Source organism: Stegostoma tigrinum, chromosome 9, assembly GCF_030684315.1.
Source record: "Stegostoma tigrinum isolate sSteTig4 chromosome 9, sSteTig4.hap1, whole genome shotgun sequence".
In the NCBI taxonomy this organism is placed as follows: domain Eukaryota; kingdom Metazoa; phylum Chordata; class Chondrichthyes; order Orectolobiformes; family Stegostomatidae; genus Stegostoma; species Stegostoma tigrinum.
The window spans coordinates 75,510,275-75,535,399 of record NC_081362.1 but is presented as its reverse complement, the minus strand read 5'-3'; the positions used below and the strand labels follow the sequence as shown (position 1 = coordinate 75,535,399).

Sequence of the window (25,125 nt, the reverse complement as noted above, 5' to 3'; positions counted from 1 at the left end):
GATTCAAGTCTGTCCAGACATTTGGTTACATCATGGCTGATCTGCATTAAACTCTATCTGCTTTCGTACTTTGCCCTTAATAGTTTGTCTAACAAAAATCCTGCTTCTGTAATTTCAATTTACTAGTTCCAATAGATTTTAGAGGGGCAGATTTCTCAATTACCCTTTGTGTGAAGAAGTGTAGCCAGACATCAACTGTGACTGAGCTAGCTCCAATTTTAAGGTTTTCCCCATGTTTTGCATGCCCTGTTCCCAACCAGAACTGAAATAATTTCTGTCTTTCTATACTCTCAATTCCTTCAACATTCATCTTCTAAACTCAAGGGATAAAAAACCTCTTTAATTATAACTTGTTCTGAATGAATGTGAGAAATGCCTCAAGCCCATGCTGTGCATATAAGGCCTTTCAGCTAGTTCTGGCTAGTGTATATTGAAACTTCCTCGATGTAATATTAACATATTGACCAAAGAAGATCCTCCCATTTTAACAGAATGGCAAAGGAATCCTGGAATTCATCCTTGTGGGGTTTCTGTTCTCTACCATTAGGAACTTTCTAATAGCTATGAGCGATGATTGAGATCTCACTGTGGGATAGGAGATGGGGCTGATTGCATTGGGAGATGTGCGTAAATAAGTGTGTAGTGAGACAAGGAGCTGTCTTTCACTGCCAAGTTAAGCAATGTGATGAAATAACAAGCATAAGTCCTGGAAATGCTCACAGCATCTCTCTGCATAGATATTATTAGATGTTATCAGAACTACTGAGTATTTCCAGCAGTTTTGCCATTTTGATTTTAGCTTTCTAACATTTCACAATGTTTTTCTTATGTAAACTATCCGAAGCAGCGAGGTAGCATCAAGGCAGGACTTCAGAGAACTGAAGGCCAGTGACTTGTGTGCTACAGGCAGGGTGTCTCAATGATCAAGAGGTGCATTTGTAAGTCAACCCTCAGGTACAATGTCTCAGGGAGTACAGAGGCATGCAGTAGAATTGTGACCAGACAGGTGGAGTTGGAGCTGGAAATAGAAGAGCCAGTGAGCCACACCTGGGACAGCTGCTGCAGAGGGAACTGTGCACCAAAGCTTCAATAACATGAGGTACAATTCTGTTTTTGATGCAGTTGCCAATGTGCTTAAAATGGCACTGATCTTCTAAGACTCCACTTGTGTAATTGTGAGCATATCGTTCTCCTTGGAACCGGTGCAATCAGGTAGCTTGACAGCGTACAGGTGATTCACTGCTGACATTACGATCAGTGTAGACTGGTTGGACAATAGGGTCTGTTTCCGCGCTGTATGACTCTATAGGATAATGTCTGGGTCTACCAAAAAGTGATAAACTGCTGCAGTTTTTCTAAATATAATGAGCTCATCATACAAAAATTGTATTTTTGTACATTTATAAGTGAATAACCTGATACTGATGAAGTGGTTTTTAAAATGACTATACTAAACCATTTATTACTTTAATTTGTGCATGCTGAATGTATCATTGTAAATTAAATGTTTTAATTTTTCAGGAGCTGTCTGGTAGTGCCTTTGTACAAACAGAAATATACTTAATTTGAGGAGACTACTTGAAATGCATAATTGGTGGAAACTGGCAATACCTGGGGATGTAATTTTGCGTTCTAATAGAACCACATTGGACTTAAAACATAATCTTGACTGCTGTGTGCAGTACTGTGATTTTAAGTGGATGAAAAGAGTTCCACGGGAGTTTGGATTTGGTAAATCTAGACTTAAGTACAAAGACATTTGTTTACGCATAACATTGTATACCGTACTGACACAAAATGATTTATCTAAATTATTTATTTTTAATGTCAAGTTATATTCAAATGTAGAAGGCCCATTTATATCATTAGTTTTCTCCCCGCATTAACATTATCTAAATGGATTTACAGCAGTTTCCTACTGTTCCCGGGATCAACATAAGTTTCCATCATAACAATTTGCTCCCCTACTATGCATATTCATCAGTTAACTCTTGCTAATGGAGATGACTGTCTACTTAGGAAATTCCGTGTCACTGGTCACAGGTTCTATAGAGTATTCTGTGACTGATTAGCCAGATCCTAGAGATGCATGTCTGACCATATACTTGACAGATGTTGAGACTTAAAATATTTTTGCCCATGTAAAGAAATCTACCACTGACTACAAATGCAAATCCCTTATATTCTGCCTAAATGGTCTGCAGGTAACTGCAGCAGCAGTCTGGTGCACCATGAGTAAGAGGTGCAACTTCCACAGCTGATACAAGGAATGATGACATTGCTAAGCCCATCTCTTCTCCCTTTGCCAATTTGCCTTCTAAAAAGAGAACTGACTCGATGATAGCTTGATCCACTACTTAACCACTTCACCACACCCTCCCTTCCCTCCAGGACCCTTCTGCACAATAACAACATACAGTAACTGCTTATTCACATCCCATCTTGCCATCCAAGACCCCAATCACTCCTTCCTAGCGTAACAGTGATTTACCTGTACAATTTTCAATTTAGTCAGTTGTCATCACTGTATTGGAAAGACCAAATGTAGTCTGAGTGATTACTTTGTGGAACGCCTCTGTTCCATTCACAAGCATGACTTTGTAATTCCTGTCACATGTCATTTCAGTTCTTCATCTTGGTCTAACTCTGACCTTTTTGTCCATGACCTGTCTTGGTCTTTTCCTAGAGATAATGGGAACTGCAGATGCTGGAGATTCCAAGATAATAAAATGTGAGGCTGGATGAACACAGCAGGCCAAGCAGCATCTCAGGAGCACAAAAGCTGACGTTTCGGGCCTAGACCCTTCATCAGAGAGGGGGATGGGGGGAGGGAACTGGAATAAATAGGGAGAGAGGGGGAGGCGGACCGAAGATGGAGAGTAAAGAAGATAGGTGGAGAGGGTGTAGGTGGGGAGGTAGGGAGGGGATGGGTCAGTCCAGGGAAGACGGACAGGTCAAGGAGGTGGGATGAGGTTAGTAGGTAGCTGGGGGTGCGGCTTGGGGTGGGAGGAAGGGATGGGTGAGAGGAAGAACCGGTTAGGGAGGCAGAGACAGGTTGGACTGGTTTTGGGATGCAGTGGGTGGGGGGGAAGAGCTGGGCTGGTTGTGTGGTGCAGTGGGGGGAGGGGATGAACTGGGCTGGTTTAGGGATGCAGTGGGGGAAGGGGAGATTTTCCTGTTCTGTTTAGAAGTTTATTACACACCCATTCATACCTGGACAGAACCTTAACTATATGTATCACCATACTCTTTTTGCATCAAATAATCTTATGTTAGAGTGGAGACGATGAACTATTACAGATAACACTTTTTTGCTCTTCCTATCCTTTCTCATTTCCATTAGTTTAAATAAATAACTTACCTTCTGTTCTGATGAAAGATTATCAACCTGATACAATGGTTGTGAGGACATTTCTTCTCCCTTGTGGTAGCAGTGCAGGTGGCAGGAAGGGCATGTAATGGAGTAAGTTAGCAACGATGGAATACCCAGCTCCTTTCTCCTACCACAGCAAACAAGTTTCAGGCCGGATGATTTATGGGTGTTTTCTGGACATAACACCCTCCAGTCCTGGTAAAATCCTTGTAAATCTTTTCTACACCTCTTCCAATTTAAGAACATCTTTCCTATTAGCAGGGCAAAACAGCGGCATGGTGGCTCAGTGGTTAGCACTGTTGCCTCCCAGCGTTAAGGACCTGGGTTCAATTCCACCCTCAGGCGACTGTGCGGAGTTTGCAAGTTCTCCCCTGTATCTGCCTGTGTTTCCTCCAGGTGCTCCAGTTTCTTCCCACAATCCAAAGATGTGCAAGCTAGGTGGATTGGCCATGCTAAATTGCCCGTCATGTTCAGGGATGTGTAGATTAAGTGGGTTACCAGTGTATAGGCATGGGTGGGATACTCTGAGGGTTGGTGTGGACTTGTTGGGCTGAAGGGCCTGTTTCCACACTGTAAGGATTCTATTCTATCAACTGTTTCTTTCTCTGCAGATACTGCCAGACTTGCTGAATTTCTCTGCACTTTGTCTTTTTCAGATCTCCAGCATCTACAATATTTTGCTTTTATATCTGGGGAGGGTGAGTTTTAAATAATCAACATTAAAGATGTAGGAAACATTGCCCCAGACTTTCTGTTCCTCGAGCTTTTGTTATGCCAGTGAAGATAGGAGATGGGCATTATGGCAGCCCCCAATTGAACTGTCCATGAAAATGACCTTTCCGCTGGGTAATTCTTCTATGACTGGAAACCTCCAAAACCCTCTGTGGATAGCAGAGACTTTGAGTCATTCCAATGAAACAAAATGGTTACTCCAGAAAAAGTTAAGACTGTTGAATACACTGTCTAACTCCTGAGTAAGTATTAAACTGATCCCATACTTAAACTCCAAACCCGCACACATACACAACTGCACCTCCTTCAGACCCCTTATAGCATCCCAGACCCTAACCTGACAATCCTCCCCCAACCCAGGATTCAGCCCCTACCCCTCTTCCTTTACTTCAATGCCCCACCCAGAACCTGATTCCCTTGCTCCACTCCTCCCTGCCAGACCAGCGGAGACACCCTGCTACTGGACCTGACCTGACCATGCCTCCACCCCCTTCATCAACTGACCTGATCCGACCCCCTCACTCCCCACCAGGCCCGACCTGACAAACCCCTCCCTCTGTTCGACCTGACCCGACAACCCCCCATCAAACACCGACCTAACACCACATTTCCCCCCCCCGCCCCTCCATCCCATTTGACCTAACCCAGCAACCTCCTCTACCTCTGGATTTGACCTGACCTGACCTACACCACCATCACCCCTGCACCCTGCAGGACCAGACTTGACTGGACAACCCAATCTGAACCAAAATCCCCACCCACTTTCTCTGCACCCTGCAGAATAGTTACTTAATCAGGGATTAACTAACTGATAGAGGTTTCGCAAGACTTCGGTGACAGGAGGCTGCAGTGAGGATCAGGTAAGGTTTTTATGACAATTTCCATTGTTCCTAGCTTTTACAGCAGTGAGGATGAAGGGTAGAGTGGTCGAATGCTCCTCTTGCAGGATGTGAGAGATCAGGGTCACTACTAGTGTCCCTGCTGACTGCCTGTGACAAGTATACCCAGCTTCAGGTCCTCACAGACTACATTAGGCAAGTGGAGCTGGATGATTTGGGAGGCTGAGGGGTTGATAGAGAGGAGTTACAAGGAGGTAATTACATCTAGGATACAGGATGAAGATAGCTGGGTGATGGTTAGGAGAGGGGAAAGGAATAGGCAGACAGTGCAGGGATCCCCATGACCGTTCTCTTCCATAACGGTATCCAAAGCGGTATACTTATTGTGGGGAGCAACCTACCAGGGGAAAGCCTCAGTAGCCAAATCTCTGACACTGAGCCTGGCTCAGTGGCTGAGAAGGGAAGGGGAGAGAAGAGGAGAGTGGTAGTGATAGTGGATTAATTGGTTAGGGAAACAAACAGCAGATTCTGTGGACTCCCAGATAGTGTGTTGCCTCCCGGGCCAGGGTCAGGGATGTCGATTGAGTGCACAGCATTCTTAAGAGGGAGGGAGGGCAGCCAGAAGTCACGTTATACATCAGTACCAATGACATAGCTAGGAAAAGGGCTGAGGTCCTGAAAAATGAATACAGAGGAAGGAAGCTGAAAAAGCACGACCTCAAGGGAAGTAATCTCTAAATTGCTACCTGTGCCACGCGCTAGTGAAGGCAGGAATAGGACGATATGGTAGATGAATGCATGGCTGAAGAGTTGGTGCAGGGGGCAGGGTTTCAGATTTGTGGACAATTGGGATCCCTTCTGGGGAAGATATGACCTGTACAAAAGGGACAGCTTACACCTGAACTTGAGAGGGACCAGTATCCTTGCAGGCAGCTTTACTAGAGCTGTTGGGGAGGTTTTAAACTAGGTTGGCAGGGAAATGGGAACAAAAGCATTAGCTTAGAAGATGGAGAAGTTGGTTAAAGGTAGATGCAATCAGTAGGGAGACTCTGAGGAAGGACAGACTAAAATGGCAGGAGGGCAGGAGTCCTTGCAGAAAGGCAAAAGGAAGCAATGCAGAGACCAGAGCAAAAGTTGCAAAAGAAAAATGTAAAATTGGAGAACAGAATCAAATGCAAAAGACAAGATGATTACTAGATTCTAAAGGGACAATGAGTATATGCCCGTAGTATTTGAAACAAAGTTGATGAACTTGTTGTACAAATCAGTAAGAAGGAGTATGATTTGGTTTCCATTACAGAAACGTGGTTGCAGGATGGTCATGACTGGGAACTAAAAATCTAAGGGTTTCACGTAATGTGGAAGGACAGGCAGGAAGGTAAGGGAGGTCTGGTTGTGTTCTTAATTAAGGTTGAGATCAGAGTGATAGTGAGATGACAAAGGATCTACAGACCAAAATGTTGAATATATCTGGGTGGAGATTAGGAGTAGTAAGGGGAAGAAGTCACTGGTGGGAGTAGTCTATGGGCCACCCAGTAATAATGCTACAGTGGCACAGACAATAAATTAAGAAATATCTGGCGCATGTAAGAATGGAACAGCAGTAGTCATGGGGTACTTCAACTTGCACATTGATTGGGTGAATCAATTCAGTAGAGGTAGTCTTGAAGAGGAGTTCACAGAACTCATTGTGATAACTTTCTTAAACAGCATGATACCGAACCTACAAGGGAATGTGAAATCTTAACGGGTCCTGTGTAATGAGACAGGTAAATTAAAGATCTCATTGTTAGGTATCCTCTTGAAAAGATTGATCACAGTATGTTCGAATTTTGAATGTAAATGGAGGGTGAAGTAGTATCAATTAAAACTGTGGTTTTCTGCTTAAACAAGGGAGACTAGAATGGGATGAGGAAGGAGTTGGCTAAGCTAGACTGGGAACACAAGATGTATGGTGGAACAATTGAGGAACAGTGGAAGACTTCTCATGAGATTTTTCATGGTGCTGAAAACAAGTATATTCCAGTTAAAAACAAGGATAGCAAGAGTAGGGACAGCCAGCCTTGGGTAACTAAGGAAATAAAGGAAGGCACCCAATTAAAAGCTCAGGCTTACAAAGTTGCCAAGAGTAGTGGGAAACAGAAAGATTGGGAAAACTTGGGAAAAAGCATCAAGGAACCATGAGGCAAACCATAAAGAAAGGAAAGATAGATTATGAATGCAAACTAGTACAGAATATAAAAACAGATAGTTAAATATTTTATAAATATATAAATCTGAAACGGGTGGCTAAAGTGGACATAGGTCCCTTTGAGGATGAGAAGGGGGAATTAATATTGGGTGATGCTGAAATGGCATGCCAAAGAATGATGTTAAGAATACAATGGGAGGTGAGTACCTCAATTCAGTTGTTATCACAAAAGGGGTACTGCTGAGCAAACTAGAGGGTCTAAAGTTCGGTAAGTCCCCTGGTCCTGATAGAATATTTCCCAGGGTGCTGAAAGAAATGGTGGAAATTGTAGTAGATGCGTTAATGGTAATTTACCAAAATTTGCAGGACTCTGGGCAGGTCCTCGTGGACTGGAAGATAGTGAATATCTTGCTGATGAAATGTGAGGCTGGATGAACACAGCAGGCCAAGCAGCATCTCAGGAGCACAAAAGCTGACGTTTCGGGCCTAGACCCTTCATCAGACTCTCTGATGAAGGGTCTAGGCCCGAAACGTCAGCTTTTGTGCTCCTGAGATGCTGCTTGGCCTGCTGTGTTCATCCAGCCTCACATTTCATCATCTTGGAATCTCCAGCATCTGCAGTTCCCATTATCAGTGAATATCTTGCCACTGTTTTAGATAAGGATGTAGGCAAAAAGCAGGTAACTACAGGCCAGTTAGTTTAATGTCTGTAGTCAGCAAAATGGTTGAGCCTATCATTAAGGAAGAAATAGCAAAACACCTGGATGGAAAGGGTTCCATCAGGCAGAGGCAGCATGGATTCAGGAAGGGAAGGTCTTGTTTGACAACCTTACTGGAATTCTTTGCAGATGTAACAATCACGGTGAATAGAGGGTAACAGATGGATTATGTGTACTTGGATATCTAGAAGGCATTTGATAAGGTGCCGTATAAAAGACTCATCCATAAGGTTAGGCTGCATGGAGTTGCTGGGAGTCTATTAGCATGGATAGAGGACTGGTTAAGCAATAGAAAGCAGAGAGTTGGGATAAATGGGTGTTTCTCTGATTGGAGATTCATGGTGTGCAGAGCACAGCAGTGGTCGGTGTTGGGCCCACAACTGTTCATGATATATATAAATGATTTGGAAGAGAAGACCCAAGTGTAACATATCTAGTTTTGCTGGTGACACTAAATTGAGTGAAAAGGCAAATGGTACAGGAGGATGTGGAGAGTGTAGAGAGGTTAAAGTGGGATAAGTGATTGGGGAAGGGTCTGGCAGATGGAGTACAATGTTGGTAAATGTGAGGTCATCCACTTTGGAAATGAAAATTGTAGATCAGATTATTAGAAAAGGGGGAAAGACTGCAGCATGCTGTTGTGCAGAGGGACTTAGGAGTGCTTGTGCATGAATCACTAAACGTTGGTTTACAGGTACAACAGGATGATAAGAAAGGCAAATGGAATATTGGTTTTCATTGCTAGAGGGATTGAATTTAAGAGCAAGGAGGTTCTGTTGGAACTGTACAAGGTGTTGACGAGGCCGCACTCAGAATGTTGTGTACAGTTCTAGTCTCCGTACTCAAGGAAGGATGTACTGGCTTCAGAGGTGGTGCAGAGGAGGTTCACCAGGCTGACTCTGGAGATGAGGGAGTTTACCCAATGAGGAGAGGTTGAGCCACCTGGTACTGTAGTGGCTAGAATTTAGAAGAATGACAAGGGATCTTTAGAAACATACAAAATTATGAATGGGATGGATAAGATAGAGGCAGGGAAGTTGTTTCCTGGGACCAGGACTAAGGGACTTTGCCTTCAGATTAGGGGGAGTAAATATAGAGATGAATAGGAACTGCTTTTTCCAGAGAGTGGTGAATCTATGGAATTCTCTGTCCAGGGAAGAAGTGGAAGCAGATTCATTAAATATATTTAAGACAGATTTTTGCATGCTGGGGGTATTAAGGATTACGGATATAACGCACACCGGAGGAGCTGAGACCACAGAGAGATCAGCCATGATCTTAATGAATGATGGAGCAGGCTCAGTGGGCCAAATGGCCTACTCCTGCTTCTATCTCTTAGGAACCCAATTTCTCCCACCCACCCCAACCTTCATTTAACACTGCATCATTTGCCACTTAGTACCCTATTGCCCTTCCCCCATGGCATCCTACACACCTGGCACATTACCCTCCCCATCCAGCTGGCACCTTACCGAGGCAGTTCCCCTGCTCCCCACTCCCCTGGTGTGGTAACCCCTACTCATTCCTAAGCCTGGCACTTTGCCAGTTATCCCCCTCCTTTCCTGGCACCTTACTTGCCCGGCTTCCCTTCCCTCCTAGCACCCTAAGGTCACACTGACTTCATGTACCTCCTGTTTGACAGCAGCTGGCAAAGCGGCTCTCAGGTCCCTATTTTTAGGTGTCAGAAGACGGCAGCTGCCTGCTGTGAAGACGGGCGTGGTCTGCCTTCCTCTGTCAGCGCTGTCGGAATGAAAGTGCCCTGGACCCGCATTCTTGTGGGCGTCCTGAACGCAATCCCCGAGCAACGTGGTACTCCCTTCTTTCACAAGGGAATACCGCAGTGACCCTGTGTGATTGCCATCGCCCGGAAAATCCGGCGCTCCGATCTCTGGTTGTCGTTGCAGCGTGTGTGTGTGTGTGTGTGTGTGTGTGTGTGTGTGTCGGGGGGGGGGGGGGGGGGGGTGTTTTCAATGTTGGGCGGGGATCTAAGATGCGCAAACTGGCGAAAACCCTAAATTAACCCGAATGAGCCCCCGGCTCATCCTGACCAGCGCCAGTGTTGTATTTTTCTCACATCACTTTCTAACCTTGTTCTGTCCTTGACGCTGCGCCCTTGTTAAAATAAACACAGAGCTCCACAGGGTGCTGTGACACACGCTGCTAATGATGCTCGCGTTTGACACAAAACGCCGAATGTTGCAAACAAGAATTCGTGTGTGTTTTGCAGACTTGGGAAAAGCCAGACAGTAGCAGCATGTTCAGATATTAACTGTGCATCTCTGCACCAGGCGTCCAACAGCAACTTATTTTAACCTGACCGGTCATATTATGTCCTTTTGTTGCATCACTTCATTCATATAAAGCTTCACAGGCCATTTCCCTTTAATAATTACCCACCCCCCTCCTCCTGTATATCTATCTGTACAACCTGTCTCTGCATTTTAACATTCATTTAATTTCCCATTTTTAACCCCTTCTCTGAATTCCCTCGGGTTTTTTTTTGTTTTTTTTTCTCTTCTTCGTGCTGTCCTTCCCTCTTAATTTTCCAGTTTACGTTCTCTGCACATTATGCTTTCTTATTCTGTGCCGGCTATACGGTGCCACTTTCGCCTGCCCTTATCCCTTTACTTCTGCCCTTCGTGTCCGCTGTGCCGCCCGGGCATCACTTGCACGCTGAGCCTGGTGGCCCCGGGTTTCCCTGGCGAGGCGGACCGCTCGCAGAGGCGGAGGAGAGAGAGCCGTGGGTCGGCGCTGCACACCACCGAGCGGCGCCTGCACAGCAGATGAGCGAAGAGGAGCGGCGCTGGCAGCCAGACCGCGGCGTCTTTTGCCTTGCTGTGTCCCCTTCCCCCTCCCCTGCCGTCAGCCTCACTAGCTCGCTCCCTCCCTGCCTTCCCCTTCCACTGCTCGCAACTCGCTCCCTGCCAGCTCCAATGCGGCTCCGTCTGAATCCCACTACTGGCTTGATTCTCTTTTACCCGCCTCCCGACCACTGCCTCCTCGCCGATTTTTCCGGGAAGCCGAAGGAGGCGAATGTGGATCCAATGAAAACCTGAACACGTTGGACGGATGAGGCTGTTGCACAAGACTGCAGTGAAAATGCACGGGACCGGTTTGACACTTGGGTTCGCGTAAGGAGTGATTCTTTTATTTTTAACAAAAAGGGAGATAAAGGAATAAGGAGACCATCTGGCAATCTCTGAGTGGACAACTTTAGCTGGCGTGTTTCCCTGTAGGATGTGCAGCAACTCAGCTTCCAGCCAGGACGATGAAAGACAGTGTAAGTTGCTATCCTATATGTTTTACCAGGCAGTTAGAGACCACAAGCCCGCATGGATGCTAGAGGACATGAGGACTATGGAATCGTTTTACTGGGAAGACAACACCAGCCTACGCACTTACTCGCCTTCAGAAGCCCTCCTATACGCAGTGGTACACAATCACCTCCCGTACGCCCAATACTTATTAACTCATTACCCGGACGAGGCACTGGAGGTACCTGGGGATCGCTTCTGCTGTTGCCCTTCCTCTGCCCCTCACCTCGCCATGGCGGTCAGGTATGACCGCAAGGACATCCTTGGCCTCATCCTGAAGATAACGCACCAACTCCCGGGCTTCAAGTCTTACATCAACAGGAAAGGCTGCTTCCACATAGAAGACGGCAAGACCCCTTTGCACTTAGCCTGTGAGCTGCTCAGGGCCGAGACTGTTCTCATGTTGCTGGGCAGCGGCGCCTCACCCAAGATCGTGGACAGCAAAGGGCTGACCCCTCTGGATGTCATCCTGGAGCAACTTCGGGTGTCAAAGATCAACGTCGAGTCCAAGAAGCTGTGCATCGACCAGCTGCTGCTGTTCATGTCCAGTCTGCAGTTCAAAATGAAGAGGGTTCTGGAAGACAATCCGAAAGAATGGAATGGGCTTTTGGGAGAGGAGAAGTACAACTACCTCTGCGGGAAAACACCCGCCACTTTATTCCTCATTTCCATGCAGGGCATTTTAAAATGCCTACCACCGTCTCGATTCCCAGCCTGCATTAAGGAATTGCCCATACCCCAGTCCCTAAAGCCGTTGCCTTTAGGAATGTCGACATTCCGCTGTGTGGACGTCCTGTAGCATACCGAAAGACTTCGAATTTTCTCTGAGAGGCATTTTTGAACGTGAATTAATTGTTTCTGCCGGAGCATGCTGTTGCATCAAATACAAAATAGTCCTCTAATGATACTGCATGGCGTGTTATACTTTCTTATAGATTTTTTAGCTGGGTCATCCCATCACGTGTTCTTAAGTACAAGCTTGAAAATCATGGACATGAAAAAATTAGCTGACAGATAATATGCAAAAGCATGTTTTTTTTTAACAAAAATACCGGATACGGAAGGTGCTGAACAGAATTGCTATGTTCGGCTGCTTAATGATAAATTGCCTGAATCAAATCTAAGAGGAAAATTGCAACTCCATTCTGTGCAACTGCGTGGTCGGGTTCAATATAGTGCAGTACATGCAGATGGTAAATTTCTGTATGTATTCTGTATGAAATCTGGCTGTGGATTGGATTCCTGCCATTGCATAGAACGTGAGTTGATAGTAAAGAAAATGAAGTTTAACTTTGGCAAAAAAAAAACACATATTAGCATGGCGTGCATCGTTGCCGGATAGATATTTTAAAGTAACCCAGTTCTTTTTCGGTTTCATAATGGAATGCGCTGCTTTAGCCTTCAGCACGCAACGCGCCTTATTTTAAAAGCGTGTGCTTGTGTGGTCTAATCCCAACCAGAAGGGAGTATTTCTGTGGCGAAAATCTTGAAATCAATTTCAAGTACTCCGGAGAAACACTAGCAAAATATATGGGTGAACTATTGTTATAACAGAGAAAATAATATGAAATGAATAGATGTGCATGCTTATTATCAATACAAAAATTAACATCATTGAACTATAGAGCCAATAAATTGTATTTAAGATTTGAATTAGTGCCAAAGCTTATGAATTTATATTCTAATGATTGTTTCACGAGTGTACATACCCATTAATGAGGATTTTAATAATTTTTACATGTACATTTAACAGACTTTTTATTTTCTGAAACTTCTATTCATGTATATTTGTTAATTAATATAAAATAATTACATTCAAATATTTATTGCAACAATATAGCTGTGATAGCCAATATTTTAATCACTTGCTGAACATGGCTGATTATGAACTAGATGCTACTAATTTCTGGTTCATGAACAATAGAAGAGTTTTCAATATCAGTAAAGGACATGTGGTATTAATATTTACCAGTATGACTACATGCATATGTATTTTAATCTTTCTGTCCATTTGTTGACAAGATGGTATGATAAAAAGTAGAGTAACAGGTAATAATATGACAACTTAAATGTAATAAACCACCCCGAGTTACTTCTATTTGATACAACTTCATCTAAAGAGATCTTAAATGTGATGACCGAAATCTTGACCAAGCTTGTAGATTTAAAAGATTATCATAAAGAAGGAAACGTGGAGCAAGGAAGTAAGGTTGATGGAGGGAAACCCAAAGCTCAGAGCCTTGAGGCAGGTGAAGGCATGGGTCCAAAAGATGAAACAAAAATCAGGGATGGACAAGAGATCAGAATTAAAAGAGCATAGATATTTCAGCTCATGTGCAGGGCTGAAGAACATTACAGAACTAAGAAGGTTCAAGTCCATGGAGTTCACTGAATTTTCTTTTTATTTGTTCACAGGATGTGGGCATTGCTGGCTGGGCCAGCATTTACTGCCCATAGTTAATTGCCTAGAGAGCAGTTAAGAATCAACAAAATAGTTATATGTCTGGAGTCACATGTAGAAAAGCTAGACAAGATATTTTCTATAAAACTACTTCATGTATCTAAAACAGTGTTGCTGTAAATCTGTGACTAGCTAGTGATTTATATTGGATAGCAATGCAGTAAATAATTTATAATCGAATTATAGATGCATGTCTAAGTAGGAATAGACATATTTTGTATCGCTGATATGCATGAGTGTGGAATGAGTTTATTAAAAAGAAATAAATATGACAAAATTCTGACAAATGTCTTGGTTAGTAATGTTAAAATTCAAATAGAAACTCTTTTGCCAAAATGTCATTTTGTATATTTGGAATGGAATTATTGATGCTCTAGAACTTTTTTGTGCAAATTTTGATAATTAAATATAACCATGTCAGACTTCTGTGAAGCTGCAGACTGCAGGCAGATGCAGGGAAATAGCAATTCTGGTGGACTAATCATTGCTAAAGGGTACAATACATTATGATACTGAATCAAATGCTAATATCATAGCAAAAACTACTTAGAAAAGTATAAGGGCTGAAAAGACACGAACTACTATTTCCAAAAGCCACTACCCTTCTATGGCTGAGATAACAAGGTGTAGAGCTAGATGAACACAACAGGCCAGGCAGCATCATAGGAGCATGAAAGCTGACGTTTCAGGCCTGGACCCTTCTTCAGAAATGGGGGAGGGGAAGGGGGTTCTGAAATAAATAGGGAGGGAAGGGGAGGCAGATCGAAGACGGATAGAGGAGAACATAGGTGGAGAGGAGACAGACAAGTTAAAGAGGCGGGGATGGAGCCAGTAAAGGTGAGCACAGGTGGGGAGGTAGGGAGGGGATAGGTCAGTCCAGGGAGGATGGACAGGTCAAGGGAACGGGATGACATTAGTAGGCAGGAGATGGGAGTGTGTCTTGAGGTGGGAGGAGGGGAGAGGAGAGGAAGGACAGGTTAGGGAGGCAGGGACGAGCTGGACTGGTTTTGGGATGCGGTAGGGGGAGGGGAGATTTTGAAGCTTGTGAAGTCCACATTGATACCATTGGGCTGCAGGGTTTCCAGGTGGAATATGAGGTGCTGTTCCTGCAACCTTCAAGTAGCATCATTGTGTCACTGCAGGAGGCCCAGGATGGACGTCGTCTGAGGAATGGGAGGGGGAGTTAAAATGGTTTGCGACTGGGAGGTGCATTTGTTTACTGTGAAACAAGTGTAGGTGTTCTGCAAAGCGGTCCCCAAGCCTCCATTTGGTTTCTCCGATGTAGAGGAGGCCACAATAGGAACAGAGGATGCAGTCTACCACATTAGCAGATGTGCAGGTGAACATCTGCTTGATGTGGAAAGTCTTCTTGGGGCCTGGGATGGGGGTTGGGTGGGGGGAGGCGTAGGGGCAGGTGTAGCACTTCTTGCGGCTGTAGGGAAAAGTGTTGGGTGTGGTGGGGTTGGAGGGGAGTGTGGAGCAGACAAGGGAGTCATGGAGAGAGTGGTCCCTCCCAAAGGCAGATAAGGGTGGGGAGGGAAAAATGTGGGGTCGGATGGCAGATGGCGGAAGTGTCAGAAGATGATGTGTTGGATCCGGAGGTTGGTGGGATTGTACGTGAGGATGAGTGTTTCGTTGTTTATTGCGGGGAGGGGGTGTGAGGGATGAATTGCGGGAAATGTGGGAGACAGGATTGAGGGCGTTCTTGACCACTGAGGGGGGGAAGTTGAGGTTTGTGAGAAACGAGGACATCTGAGATGTACAGGAGTGGAATACCTCATCCTGGGAGCAGATGCGGTGGAGGCGAAGGAATTGAGATTAGGGGATGGCATTTTTACAGGAAGGTGGGTGGGAGGAGGTGTATTCTAGGTAGCTGTGGGAATCGCTGGGCTTGAAATGGATATCGGTTTCCAGTTGGCTGCCAGAGATGGAGACAGAGAGGTCCAGGAAGGAGAGAGAAGTATTAGAGATCGTCCAGGTGAACTTAAGGTAGGTGAACGTAAGATTGGGGTGTAAAGTGTTGGTGAAATGGATGAACTTTTCGAGTTCCTCGTGGGAGCATGAGGCGGCGCCGATACAGTCATCAATGTAATGGAGAAAGGCGTGGGGTTTAGGACTAGTGTAGGTACGGAAGAGGGATTGTTCCATGTAACCTGCAAAGAGGCAGGCATAGCCTGGGCCCATGGGGGTACCCATGGCCACCCCCTTTGTCTGTAGGAAGTGGGAGGAATTGAAAGAGAAGTTGTTGAGGGTGAGGACGAGTTCGGCCAAGTAGATGAAGGTGTCTGTGGAAGGGGACTGGTCAAGCCTGCGGGACAGGAAGAAGCGGAGGGCTTTTATGCCATCTGTTTGGGGATTACAGTTGTATAGGGACTGGACGTCCATGGTAAAGATGAGGTATTAGGGACCGGGGAATTGGAAGTTCTGGAGGAAGTGATATCATGGACATCGGTAGGGAGTTCCTCGACCAAGGGGAGAAAATGGAGTCCAGAAAGGTGGAGATAGGTTTGGTGGGGCAGGAGCAGGCTGAAACAATGGGTTGACCAGGGCAGTCAGGTTTGTGGATTTTGGAAAGGAGATAGAAGTGGGCAGTGCAGGGTTGGGGAATGATGAGGTTGAGCCTGTGGGTTGGAGGTCACTTGAAGTGATGAGGTTGTGGATAGTTTGGGAGATGATGGTTTGGTGTTTGGGGGTGGGGTCATGATCAAGGGGGTGGTAGGAGGAGGTGTCGGAGAGTTTGCGCCTGGCCTCAGCGATGTAGAGGCCAGTGTGCCATACTACAACTGCGCCTCCCTTGTCCGCTGGTTTTATGGTGAGGTTGGGGTTGGAGCAGAGGGAGCGGAGGGCTGCACGTTCTGTGGGGGAGAGGTTGGAGTGGGTGAGAGGGGTGGAGAGGACGAGGCGATTGATGTCACAATGGCCATTGGAGATGACGAGGTTGCGGGAGGGTAGGAGGCCTTGGGGTGGTGTCCAGGAGGAGGGGGTGCATTGGAGGTGGGAGAACGGGTCAGTAGAGGGACGGTTAGGCTCACGGTTAAAGAAGTAAGCCCGGAGGCGGAGACGGCGGAAAAACCGCTCAACATCCAAACGTGACTGTTATTTGTTGATGTGTGGGTTGTGGGTGGGGGGTGGGGGGGATGGTGAGTCCTTTCCTGGGGACTGACCATTCTTTCTCCCCTCCCCCTACCGCATCCCAAAACCAGCCCAGCTTGTCCCCAACTCCCTAACCTGTCCTTCTTCCCACCTATCCCCTCCTCCCACCTCAAGACACACCCCCAACTCCTACCTACTAACCTCCTCCCGCCCCTTGACCTGTCCATCCTCCCTGGACTGACCTATCCCCTCCCTACCTCCCCACCTACACTCACCTTTACTGGCTCCATCCCCGCCTCTTTGACCAGTCTGTCTTCTCTCCACCTATCTTCTCCTCTTTCCATCTTCGATCCGCCTCTCCCTCCCTCCCGATTTATTTCAGAACCCCCTTCCCCTCCCCCATTTCTGAAGAAGGGTCCAGGCCTGAAACGTCAGCTTTCATGCTCCTATGATGCTGCTTGGCCTGCTGTGTTCATTCAGCTCTACAACTTGTTATCTCAGATTCTCCAAAGCCTATCGAACTTCTCCAGACACTGATCAGAGGTGTGATGGAATATGACCCACTGGATGACTGCAGTTCTAACATTCAGAAGCTTAACACCATCCAGGACAAATCCGATTTACTTAGTACCATATATGCAAACATACACTACCTCTGACACACACACAGTGGCAGCGGTGTGTACCACCTGCACAATACACTGCAAAAATTCACCAAGGCTCCTTCGAGAACACGTTCCTAACATGTGACCACTGCCACCTAGAGGGACAAGAGCAGTAGACACATGAGAATACCACCACCTGCAAGTTCCCTTCCACGCTCACCATTATGAGTTGAAAATATATTGCTGTTCCTTCAGTGCCGCCGGGTCAAAATCCTGGAACTCCCTCTCTAACAGCTTTGTAGATCTACCTACACCAAATGGACTGCAGTGCTTCAGGAAAGCCACCTTTTCGAGAGTAAGCAGGGATAGCAATAGGTTTTAGCCCATCCATCAAAGCTCACATCTCTTGAATGAATAAAGAAGTCTTTGATTTGGATTTTAGCAGCAAATGAGCACAGATACCAACCAGTCAGGCAATGTTTTGGTTGAATATAAGCTGTCATGGTGATGGTACTGACGGATGATTGGACACTCATCTGGATTAAAGTGATACCGAGGTTGTGAGTAGTCTCTTTTGGATTCAGAAAGTTGTAAGGGAGGGGAGGTTGCTAGAGAACTGTTCATGGTAGGAAGTGCATGAATTGGCTTCAGTCTTCCGAATACTTAATTTGTCGCAATGTTTGTGCGTGCAGTGTCATGTATCAGGCAAACAGTCTGAATATTCGCTAACAGTGATGAGGTAAAGGTATGCAGCCTTAGCCTGGATTTAAAACCAAGAGAGTGGATGGCCAAGGGCAGGGTAAGAAATAGGAGGGGGAAGGGAAAAAATATAACCTTGTGGAGATTGCAGTCCTGATGCAGGAGAGAAACGATTGTGTTAGTCTGGCTATGATTATATAAGTATGCAATGAGGCAAGTATGATCCTGCCCAGCTGGATGAGTGACGAGGTTTTGGAGGAGAATAGTATGATCAATGATTTCAAAGGCTGCAGGCAAGGTGTGGAGATAAGTAAAGGTAGTTTGTCTTTGTAGCTATAAAGGCTTTGTATGTTTGGTGAGTGTCTTTTCAGTGATGTAGAAAATGGTGAGGCTTCATTTTGAGAGAATCATGTCAATACCCTTCAACCAAGTTTCTGCACATGTGATCATATAGGACACTAGTAGGTCCATGACCTCCCACATTTTACAGGTCACACATTTCACTTGATTGACCTGAGCTGCCATGTCTTTTTTTTATTCATTACTGGGATGTGGGCATTGCTGATTGGCCAGCATTTATTTCCCATCCCTAGTTGCCCTTGAGAAGATGGTGGTGAGCTGCCGTCTTGAACTGCTGCAGTCCTCCTGCTGTGGGTTGACCCAGAATGACATTAGGGAGGGAATTCCAGGATTTAGACCCAGTGACCGTAAAGGAACGGCAATATGTTTCCAAGTCGGAATGGTGAGTGGCTTGGAGGGGAACTTGAAGGTAGTGGTGTTCCCATATATCTACTGCCCTTGTCCTTCCTGACTGAAGGATTGGGATTTGGAAGGTACTGTCTGAAGATCTTTGGTGAATTTCTACAATGCCTCTTGTAGATAGGACACACTGCTGCTACTGAGAATTGGTGTGAAGGGAGTGAATGTTTGTGGATGTAGTACAAATCAAGCGGGCTGCTTTGAGCTGGACGGTGTCAAGATTCATGAGTATTGTTGGGAATGCAATCATCCAGGCAAGTGGGAGTATTCCATCACATTCTAGACTTGTACCTTGTGGATGGTGAACAGGCTTTAAGGAGTCAGGAGGTGAGTTAATCACCACCTAATCCCTAGTTTCTGACTTGTTTTTTTTAGCCACTGTGTTTATGTGGTGAGCCCATTTGAGCTTCTGGTCAATTATTACCCCCAGGTTGTTGATAGTGAGGGATTCAGTGATGGTAATACCGTTGACTGCCAAGGGTAGTGATTAGATTGTCTCTTATTTCTGATCGTCATAGCCCAGCATTTGTTTGGCACATATCTTACTTGCCACTTGTCAACCCAAGCAGGAATATTGTCCAGATCTAGAGGAGCAGGAAAGCTTGACATTTCAGGTCAGGACCCTTCTTCAGACCGTCTTATCTCAGATTCTCCAGCATCGGCAGTTCCTACTATCATTGTCCAGATCTAGTTGCCTTTGAATATGAAATGCTTCAGTGTCTAAGGAGTCACGAATGGTGCTGAACATTGTGCAATCATTAGCAAACATCCCCATTCCTGACCTTAAGATGGAGGGAAGGTCATTGATGAAGCAGCTGAAGATAGTTGGGCCTGGGATACACCCTGAGGAGCTGCTGCAGAGATGTCTGGAACTGAGATGATTGACCTCCAACAACCAGGACCATCTTCCAAAGTGTCAGGTATGAGTCCAACCACTGGAGAGTTGGCTCCCTGAAACGCATTAATTCCAGTTTTGCTCAGGTTCCTTGATGCCACATCCAGTTGAATGCAGCCTTGATGTTAAAGGCTGTCACTCTCACATCACCTCTGGAATCCAGCTCTTTTGTCCATGTTTGAACCAAGGCTAGAATGAGGTCAGGAGCTGAGTGGACCTGGTGGAACCCAAACTGGGTGTCACTGAGCAGGTTATTGCTGAGCAGGTGCTGCTTGATAGCATTGTTGATGAACTTACTTAGTCTTAATCACTCACTTACGTTCTTAATTACTCAGTCTTACAGTTACTCCCCTTGTGTTAATTTTACTTTCCTTTCACCTATCGTACTTTGGTTTCATTACATTGGCCATGATTTATCCATTGTGTTTCTGAGTTAATCCCTCAATAATACACTTTGCTAATTTACAATTACATTGGGATAGCTCCTAATGGGCTGAGTTTGACGGGATTGAGGTCAGCACCGTTAGCCGTCACATGAGGTTCATGAGAGGGCATAATATGCACTTGAAGTTACAAGCACATTGTGCCTTTGTGACCCCTTCTGAGGATGCTTAGAGAGTCACAGTGGGAAGATACAGGCTTACCTAGGAGGGAGTTGAGATAACGATGGTGGCAAGAAAGCAGGAATAAAAATATGCAATGAAGGGATTTGGGAGGTTAGAGCAGCTGATACATGATGAGTAACAGTAGAAAAGAGGAGTTCAGGTGGAGTAGAGAGGAAAGAGGTTAGAAAAGGAAAGAACAAGGGAAAATAGAGATGATGAGTGGGAATCTAGTCAAGCAGCCAAAATGATGATGCGAATGGACACAGTAAATTACATAGGTCTGCAAACATAGCAATCATCAGAATCCGTAAAAACTAGATAGAACATAGTAAGGCACATCAGGAGCTCAGTGTAAAAATAAAAGGTCTTAAGGTGGGATACTGCTCATACAGGTAGGATAGAGTTAGCATGGAGCATGAACAACAGATTTATTCAAATTGTTGAGGTAGGTGTAGCAAGTGAAGCCCAGAAGCTATTTAAAGGTAACATATTGGAAATTACATTACAGTAATATAATATAATTCCATTCTATAGTATTGAAGCAAAATTGAAACCCATTCATCAGTGGGAGAGTGCAGTCAAAGCAAGCTACCCCCAAAAATAATTTTGAAAAATTCAAACTATATCAAAAGCCAGTACACTGTGTCACAAGGAGGGGTAGGACACAATTGTGTAGTATGGCAAGATCTTACACTCATTGAGTCATAGAGATGTACAGCACGAAAACAGACCCTTTGGTCCAATTCATCCATTCTGACCAGATATCCTAGATAAATCTTGGCCCATTTTCCAGCATTTGGCCTAAATCCCTCTAAATCCTTTCTATTCATATACTTCCTATTCATATAAATCCAGATACCTTTAAAATGTTGTAATCATACTAGCCTTCACCACTTCCTCTGGCAACTGACCCCATTTCCACACGACCATCTGTGTGAAAAAAGCTGCCTCTTAGGTCCCTTTTATATCTCTCCCCTCTCACCTTAAACCTATGCCCTCTGGTTTTGGACTCCCCCACCCTGGGGGAAAGACCTTGCCTATTTATCCTATCCATGTCCCTTATGATATTCTAAACCTCAATAAGGTCACCCCCTCAGCCTCTGACCCTCCAGGGAAAATAGCTCCAACCTATTTAGCCTCCCCCAACAGCTCAAACTCTTCAACCCCAGCAACATCCTCATAAATGTTTTCCAAATCGTTTCTAGTTTCACAATAACCTTCATGCGGGAGGGAGACCAGAATTGCACACAATACTCCAAAAGTGGCTAAACCAATGTCCTGTATAGCCGCAACATGATCTCCGAACTCCCATACTCAATGCACAGATCAATAAAGGTCAGCATACCAAACACCTTCCGAACTGTTCTATCTACCTGCAACTCCACTTTCCAGGAACTATGAACCTGTACTCCGAGGTCTTGGTTCAGTAATACTCCCCAAGACCTTACCACTAAGTGTAGAAGTCCTGTCCTCATTTGCCTTTCCAAAATGCAGCACCTCACATTTATATAAAACTCTATCTGCTCCTCCTTGGCTCATTGGCCCATCTGATCCCATTGCACTCCAAGATAACCTTCTTTGCTGTCCACTACAGCTCCGATCCAATTTTAGCATCATCTGCAAACATACTAACCATACCTCCTATGTTCACATGCAAATCATTTGTATAAATTATTCTTGTGGCACACCGTTGTCATAGACCTCCAGGCTGAAAAGCAACACTCCACCACCACCCTCTGTCTTCTACCTTTGATCCAGTTCTGTATCCAAATGACTAACTCCTTCTGTATTCCATGTGACCGAGCCTTACTAACCAGTCCACTATGAGGAACCTTGTCGAACATCTTACTGAAGTTCTTGATCACAGATTTGTACTGACAGAGTTAAGACCATAAGACCATAAGACATAGGAGTGGAAGTAAGTCCATTCGGCCCATCAAGTCCATGCTGCCATTTAAATCATGGCTGATGGGCATTTCAACTCCACTTCCCTGCACTCTCCCCGTAGCCATTGATTCCTTCTGAGATCAAGAATTTGTCGATCTCTGCCTTGAAGGCATCCAACGTCCCGGCGTCCACTGCATTCTGCGGCAATGAATTCCACAAGCCCACCACTCTGTGGCTGAAGAAATGTCGTCTCATTTCAGTTTTAAATTTACCCCCTCACAGGGGGTAAGTTACTTCCTCACAGAGTGTAATTAAATTCAAAACAGCTCTTAAAGAAACATGGATTAATGGACATATAAGGGTGTTGAATGTCTTGCAGCTTACTTGATGAAGGAGGGTTCAAGAATCCAATGTTTATTCAGTTTACATGTATTCAGAAAGTGAAACAATACAAGTGTACAGCTTTGCTCCTACTCACTATCCAATGTCAAAAGATGCCTCTTTTTTATCTGCTGAAATAATGGATTTCCTTCAACCATTTATCTTTGTTCTTAATTTTGCATAATTAACAGAGAGTTAACTATGACTTAAATTCTCAACAGTGTCCTCAAGGCTTTGTGAGTTTTCTTTTCTGCACCTTTTATACTATATCCATCCCTAGTCCGGCAAAATTATGAAAAGAAAACCATAAATGGATAAAGCTATTAAAATATTATGTTAAAGAATAAATAATTACATTGATCATGTATGGTTGAGATAGACTAAAATGCACACAATATATCTAACCTGTAACACTAATATTTTCATGTGTAGGGTGCTCATACCAATTTTGATCTATGTATCCTCTAACAGTCAAACTTGAAATTGGTCAACCTGTGATCAATTTAATTAAAGAAGCATTGAACACACAAGCCATTCTTTACTATTTATTGTTACTTTTTCTTGCTTTTCTGTATAGATACTATACCCTTGCATACTTACAGTGTGGCAGCACCAAAGCATTGTCTTTTACTGTTTGCTCTGAAAGGTGATTTAGAAATGCCAAACCCAAGTTGCACTTTTAAGTTAGCATCTGATTGGATTTGTTTAGCTGATATGCAAAGGAGGTAAATATTGCAAGCTATCCACTGGTTGTGTCTGTTTAAGGCTGCAATTTTTAATGTTCATTCTTTGACAATGATCTGTTGATTGAACAACAATTTGATGCCGGATGGGTGATACAGTGGATGCATCACTTAAGCAATTGCATCAGGGCCTCAAATACAAAGAATTGTACACTGCCCCAGCACAGAAGATAATGATTTACTCTGCCCACCCTTCATATGATGGCAAGCATTTGGTATTGTTATGGATCAAAGATAGCAAGGTTTTAAGTTCAAGTCCTTATGTGTGGCTTACAGCCACTGTCAGCAAGGATTCTCTCAACCTTTATGTTACTATCAGTGGTGACCTTTCATCCTCCCCTCATTTTTGGGATAGGGATAGAAGATATTTGTGTGACTTCAGGTGTCAGGAAAATAGGCGAGTTGAAGAGGGAGGGTGACTTGAAGATGAGCCTGTACAAGCATATCTTGAATTATTAACAAAATTAATAAGAATGAGGAAATTTGTTTATTAGCAGGCTCATAGGGCACCTTAAAAGTATAATGTTGAACATATATGATCGAATACATTGCCAAATGCAACAAGGCCAGAGTAAGCAGACATGATCCTAAATGAATTAACAAAAATATTTAAAGGTAGATGAGGAGGAAAGTCCAGACTAGAAACTTCAGCCTTCCTGCTCCTCTGATGCTGCTTGGCCTGCTGTGTTGATCCAGCTCTACACCTTGTTATCTCAGATGAAGAGGAAAAATGGTTTGTCCAATGACTGCAGGAATGTAAACAATGAAAGAGTAATTGAAAGAGATAACAAGGTGTGGAGCTGGATGAACACAGCAGGCCAAGCAGCATCTTAGGAGCAGGAAAGCTGATGTTTCAGGCCTAGACCCTACGGAAATGTCAGCTTTCCTGCTCCTGAGATGCTGCTTGGCTTGCTGTGTTCATCCAGTTCTACGCCTTGTTATCTTGGATTCTCCAACATCTGCAGTTCCTATTATCTCAAAGAGTAATTGAAAGAAAGGTTGCATATTTGGTGCTGTATCATTCCTTGGTTTTAAAGGATGAGGAACATCAGGGGGATGAAAACACGAGAATATGAAAAATATTAAAACAGCACGTTGAATGGCAAAAGGTGACCTGCAGCAAAACAAAAATGCAACAGTGGCTAAACATAACAGTAAAAAAATGTTTCAGTGGCACAATAGCAAGAACATGATTGTATGACATAGCTGATTGAAAGTCTGTGAGGCAATGTCAAGGGGACTGTGCAATGGACCTCAGCAATCTCTGCTCCTCTTATCACCCTTTCTAATGCAAAGTCCATTAAACAAGTACTGAGTCCTTTTGAACAATGTGATCAATGCATGGAATGAGTTTCCAATGAAATAGTGGCAAAGTGTGCCAAACTGTGGTTCGGATCACATTATTTCTTGCCATATATCACATGAACAGGTCTGAAACTGTTACTCATGATCCTGAAAAGTGCCCAGTTCTACCCCAGATTACCTGCAAGGATACGGTTTGTCGCTAACACGACACCACTGCCAAGCCAAAAGGATGTTCTGCTATCACATAAGTAATGTGATCCAGGACTGTCAGTGCCCATGTGATTCTAGGTTTGCAGGTTGTATATCTTAAAGACTGGTAGATTTTACCATATGGGATGTCCTTGCAACAAGGAAGGTACAGACCAAAGTAATGTGTGTTTACAAAACTCAAAGCACAGTGTCTAACATCAGGCACAATTGCATTAGTGGACATCTCACATGAGCAATGAGTTATGCTGACAGACAGTACAGACTCAATGGCCCAAAGAACCGTTCCTGTACCATACGATTCCATGATTTGCAAA

At 44.5% G+C, this 25,125-nt stretch overlaps 1 protein-coding gene across 1 annotated transcript; it reads left to right on the top strand.

Moving 5' to 3' along the window:
- Positions 1–10,032: 10,032 nt before the first annotated feature.
- On the top strand, positions 10,033–13,871 carry zgc:112001 (uncharacterized protein LOC550384 homolog). Its single transcript, XM_048536482.2, has one exon. It carries the CDS (start codon positions 11,092–11,094, stop codon positions 11,965–11,967), a length of 876 nt encoding a protein of 291 aa, XP_048392439.1. The 5' UTR covers positions 10,033–11,091; the 3' UTR covers positions 11,968–13,871.
- The last annotated feature ends 11,254 nt before the right edge of the window (positions 13,872–25,125 follow it).